At 38.7% G+C, this 5,754-nt stretch overlaps 1 protein-coding gene across 1 annotated transcript in view; it reads left to right on the top strand.

Annotated features, from left to right (window-relative positions):
• eys (eyes shut homolog) overlaps nucleotides 1-5,754 on the top strand; it is a 153,225-nt gene that overhangs the window by 114,984 nt on the left and 32,487 nt on the right. Inside the window, exon 40 of the mRNA XM_035663372.1 lies at nucleotides 4,118-4,268. Coding sequence (XP_035519265.1) covers nucleotides 4,118-4,268 — 151 coding nt within the window. The remainder of the gene's footprint in view (nucleotides 1-4,117; nucleotides 4,269-5,754) is intronic.

Raw genomic sequence — 5,754 nt, forward strand, 5'->3', positions numbered from 1 at the left:
TTTTTTTTTTTTTTTCTCCATTCTTTACAGTCACAAGGCACACATTTTAAACACCTAAATACAGTAATCGGTTACAATGTGAAACAAATAATTGTTTACTTTGTCCAAAACAAAGCAAAGGGTAAATGAATGCAGAAAGTAACAAAGGTAAATATAAATTATGGATTGGGGTAAAATGGTAAAATGGACCTGCCTTTCTAGTCTTCCGACCACTCAAAGCGCTTTTACACTACGTGCCCACAATTCACCTTTCAAAAACACACATTCACTCAGTGATGCCAGTCCCATCGACTCCATCGAACAGAAACTAACCATTCATAACATTCAATACCAATGCGTTCATCGGGGCAATTGGGGGTTCAGTCTCTTGCCTCAAGACTACTTGACACGTGGCATGAGGAGCCAGGGATCGAACCAACACCCTTCTGATTGGGGGACGACCCGCTCTGCCTGTGAGCCACAGCCGCCCCTAATCACAAATATGTGCGATGGGGTCAACTCTAAATATAATACAGTCTAGTACAACACTAACTATGCTAAATATAATATAATTAATGAACACCTCTGTGACTGTCTCAAAAAAACAAAAACATTATCATCAAAAGTATCATTAAAGCAGACTTAATAGTAAAACAGCTGTATTGGATTGCGTCAGACTGTACAGGTGTACCTAATAAAGTGGACACTGAGTGTATATCCCTACTGCTGCTATCAAGTTTGCTTGCTTGCTTTAATGTCCTGGTGTAATCTTTGTGGCTCTCTGCATCAGCACAGGGGGCACGGCTCAGGAGAGCAGCTGGAGAGCATATATTTTAGTTTACTCCTACATGTGTGAGGATCACAATGAAGTTGCAACTGATGAGTAATACCATGTGGACAAAAAAAAGAAACACCTCTCAATATAATGTAGGCTAGTACAACACCACCTTTACCTATGATTTCAATAATAAACATATAGTTAAATTTACACATTTAAAAAAATTAAAACATGTGATTCATGGCAGGGCTGTGTATTGGATTGCATTTGCAGATGAACATTTGATTCCAAGGGAAGTGAAAATTTGCTTTAGAAAAGAGGAAAGAACATTGTAAAATATATGTACATGCAGACATAGTATGCTGAAAATATAACTAAAAACAGTTAAACTGCAATTAAAAACAACTATTATAATTGCATCAGTCATAATTGATGCATGAGAAAGGAAAACTTTTAACCAAACCAAACTCAAACCATTTAAATATATTTATGAATTCAGAGAACTTTACTGATGAGATGTGATCAAAATTTCTGTTTTTTGTTAAAACAGTCCAGCATTTTGAATAAGCTGGGGCCCACAGCCTTTTTAGGTAGAGCAATGGTAATACTTAACCAACTAGCGAGCACCATTGTAACACTTTTTGCGTCTGCCTGTGACAATAAGCCTCTTACATAAAATATATTTTTATAATAAAGCAGTTTTGACTGCTATAAGACTGAAACAAATGGAAGTTAAATGAGGTAATCTTTGTTTAGTTTTTCAGTTGAAGGAACATGTTAGACATCCATTTGATGTCCACTGCAAGCCTTACTGCTTAATTCTTATTTACTGCTCAGATCAGTTTTTTTTTGTTTTTGTTTGTCTATTTGCATCATTTGCTACATGTGACCCGTATCAGATTCCAGTGTGAACAGATCATAGTCCTGAAGTGACCTGCATGGAGAACGTAGATCTAGAGTGACGTAAAAGTCACACTGAGGTTGCATTACAAAAAATCAGATCTGTATCTGATTTGGACCACAGACCACAAAAAGACCAGATTCCATGAGATTTGTGCTGTTCACACTGTCATGAAAAGTCACATATGATTAAAAAAATCCGACTTGTGCCCGCAGTGTGAACCCACCCTAAAGGGACAGAAAAAATAGTATCAATAGAATAACTATAATAACAAACATGTCTGTGGATGATATAGCCTGCTGGTTCCATGGGCCAACTGAACAGCAGGGGACCAAGAATTGATCCCTGGGGAACTTCACATACAAAGTCGCCCTTCATGGTCACAATATTACTGAATGACAGAGAGAAATTTGTCTCTTCAACTAGGATGTGAACTAACTAAATGCAGCCGGAAAATAAAATATATTTTCACTCCAATGAATAATGCTTTGTCCCTGCTGCTGCTATTTTGTCAGGGGGTAGGGGTCTTCCACAGAACAAGGATAAGGAAACGGTGGATTATCTAAACAAGATATTCCTCCTGTGGCGCCTTCAGCAACAGCAGTTGGTAATATAGCACTGTTAAGTGCATCCCTTTTGAGTCTTATGACAAGGAAGACCTCCAAGTCTTCTTAGAAAATGCATTATCAGAGTGTAGCATATTAACCTAAGCATAGGCTCCTTCTGACAAAGAGATGGGGATTTTCTGGATGCCCTTCTTACCCTGGAGGAATTGCTCAGAGCTTTCATATCAGTTGCCATGCAGCCTTGAAACAACAAGCTCAGCTTTTGCACCATTTTTCGCTGGTGTCCAAATCCTCCACCCATGCCACTACTTCATGAGAGATGGCACACATTGTGAAAAACTTAAGGCTGTCTCTGCAGCCCACACACCTCTGTCCATATTCTAGCCTAGCGAGTTACACCAGCCTGCCTCTCTTGAGTCCTAGCTCAATTATCATTGTGAAATTCAAGGGGTCAATCCTGCTTGTGTTGCTCCTACTCAGTAGCTCACTCTGGATTTTTGGTTTCATGTCACTCTCTCTAATTCAGTTGTGTCTTGTTGAAATCACCGAAACATTTTAGGTCTCTTTAACAGCTAAGTATTCCTGTTCTGTTTTCTGCCCTGCAACAATGTCTTCCCTATCAGTGCCACAAGAGTGGCAGGCTTTCTCTCTATCTCTGTCTCTCTCAAAGAGCTGCATTTTTATGTTACCTGCCCTCTGCTCATGTCTTCTTAGACAGCGATGCGGGACTGGGGTGCGCTCTCTCTCACCTCCCTCCCAAAGACCCTAGTAGCCTGTGTGGGAGGATTAATGTTGCCGGTGTCTGTCGCTCCCCCACGGCACTGTCTCACATGCATGAGACTCTGGGCAAGCCCAGCAGAAACTCCTATTTTGATATAATGTACTGGAGTCTATAAACAGCTGTAAACAGAAACAGTTTTTGCCCTTCATCATCAGGCTGAGAACATACTTAGTATATATCATACTGGTGCAGTCCTGATACATTGTACTGCAAACCATTATCACAGGTAATTTCTTGCAGGTTCTCTGCAGCAGCGATCTCTTCTTGTCTTATTTCCTACAAGCCCTTTCATGTGGAAGTATCCAGTGGAGAGGTCCTCTATCCTCCAGTAAAAACTGATTGTGGTTCTCCAAACTCTTTCAAAGGCCTTCAAAGCCCTATGGGTAGATTTATCTCTGGTTATTGTCTTTTTCTGTTATCTTGTCATTTTTCACTTGGCTAAGAAGGACTGAATTGTATGCCATTTCGTCCTTTCAAGCTGAATGCTTTAAGAAAAATAGTAGTGTTGCATGTAAACAGAGGTGTGAAGTGCCCAACAGTTTGAAGTAGGGTCTTGGTAAACCCCTGTGTGAACAAAGGCATTCTCATTGTGTTGCTATGCAATGGTATTTGTTGGCAGGCAGGACTCCTTCCTCGCATTTTCGGGTGCTCCGTATGGATCACAACTAGTATGGCCTTGTGGTCAGCACACTGACATTAATCAGGTTTTATTGGGTATGTCAAGGTTTCTCTCAGTCCTACAGTATAGCACCTCTTTTTGCTGCTTATCAGGACAGATGGATTGGGATTTACAGATTAAAAAAAAGTCAGCCATATGTTAACGTAAGTTAATGGAAAATGCAAAAAGTAACAGTCCATCCATCACCCTGACCATAATATAATTACTTACCACTATGTTCATGTTTTTCTGTTTCTAACCATGTATCTATCATCTTCTTGTTGAAATATTTTTATTTTATTTGACGCACACTAAGGGAACACCTTTTCTGTATTCAGTATCTTGACAGTTAAGCCTGGAGTAATGTCATATATATTGTAGCTTACATAATGTATTGAATTTAGATATACAGAAATAGAGACTCTTTACTAACCTCATTTTCTTGCCATTTCAGCCCAGGAGCAAAACTTTGGGGATCAGTTCCTTCATGTGTTCCTTCAAGATGGAAGCCCTGTTGCTAAACTTGGGTGTGGGGGCAGTCATGTTTTGAATGCAGCCGCAGGCCAGAACATCAATAATAACAGATGGATTCCAATCACAATCCGGTATGATATGTCTCTTACTTTCCTCTCTATTCTCTAATATTTTTTTGCCAAAATCATTATCACTGTCTTAGAAATAACACTTTTTGTCAAAATGTGGAAAAACAAACTATCAGCCTTGTTTTTATCAATCAGGATGTGTACAAAGTGTGCAGACACAAAGTGTGAAAACAGTGTTTGTCACTATATAAAAGCAACCAATGGCACACGATATCAGCAATTTGTCAGAGATGTTAAACTCCTTCTTGTCTGTAGAGTGACACACAGAGATTCATATGGTTGATCTGTGCACTATACCAATCAAATATCACAAAAACATGATTTTCTGATGTGAAAGTGTATGTGCAGTCTTCTTAAAAGAAAGAAAAAATGCAATGCAATGCCTACACTGCTACTGCTATATAACGTAACTAAAACCTCCTTCATTCAGTTTTTCAAAAGCCTAAAAACAAGAATATTTAAAGACTTGTGTGCAGGGCTCAGTGCTCCCTACTCTGATTATGCTCAATGGGTTCCATGCCTTGTCCCTCTTTGATAAAGCCCTGTGAAAGCTTGTCTGTCCCAGTAGCTGTCCACATCAGTGCTAATCAGAGAATTGATTCTACAATAATACAGAGTTGCAATGAGAGCTTGTTACATCAGACAAATCCAGACTTTAATGCCCTGGATCTCTGTGCACCTCAGCAACAGTGCAGTCCCGGATATGTGTCAAAATGTCAGGGACATAAAGAAAGAAAACTGTCCACTGTGCTGGTAGTTTGGGTTTTGGCATAGTGAGTACTAACAGCTATCTGTCTGCTTCATAAAAAGTATACCCAGAAATTGCCATCACATATTTAGTTTTTGTCAAACTTATTTTTACTTGTATTGTTTTATACATAAAAAAGGGGGCAACATATCTGTTACCTTCCCTGGCCTCTTGAGGATAACTTACAGATATAGTTCACAGAGAGATTTAGGATCATTAACCTTTGATATTCAATCTGCTGAGAAAATTGGCCATTTTGGTAAATGGTTGTGGAACGTTTTTCTGTAAGTGCCTGAGACCCTCTAATCTTGACTTCATACAGTAGACAAACCTTAGACTTCTGAATGACCTGGTAATTTTCTTATACTTGTACTTCAGAAATTGTTATACATTGCACTGCACAGTGTGCAATACCTCTTTACTTTAAAAAGAAAGGTCTTGCATACATAAGTCCTTGTAGAGCATGTCTAGTTTAATAAACCATCAACAAGCCATCCCAGACATCTGTCCAGATTATTAAAGGTTACATTATAAAAGCTACACTCCACCAGGGCATTGAATTTAATTTTAATTTAAATTTAGCAGTAATTCTATTCATATACAGCACTGTTTTTAAAGGTCCAGTGTTTAACATTTAGGAGTATCTATTGGCAGAAATGGATTATAATATTAGGTATGTTTTAATCACCTGAAAGTAAGAATTGTTGTGTTTTTTATTACCTTAGAGTTAGTTAATTTTAT

This window comes from Morone saxatilis, unplaced genomic scaffold, assembly GCF_004916995.1.
Source record: "Morone saxatilis isolate NCDOM2014 unplaced genomic scaffold, NCSU_SB_2.0 Contig19, whole genome shotgun sequence".
Lineage (NCBI taxonomy): Eukaryota > Metazoa > Chordata > Actinopteri > Moronidae > Morone > Morone saxatilis.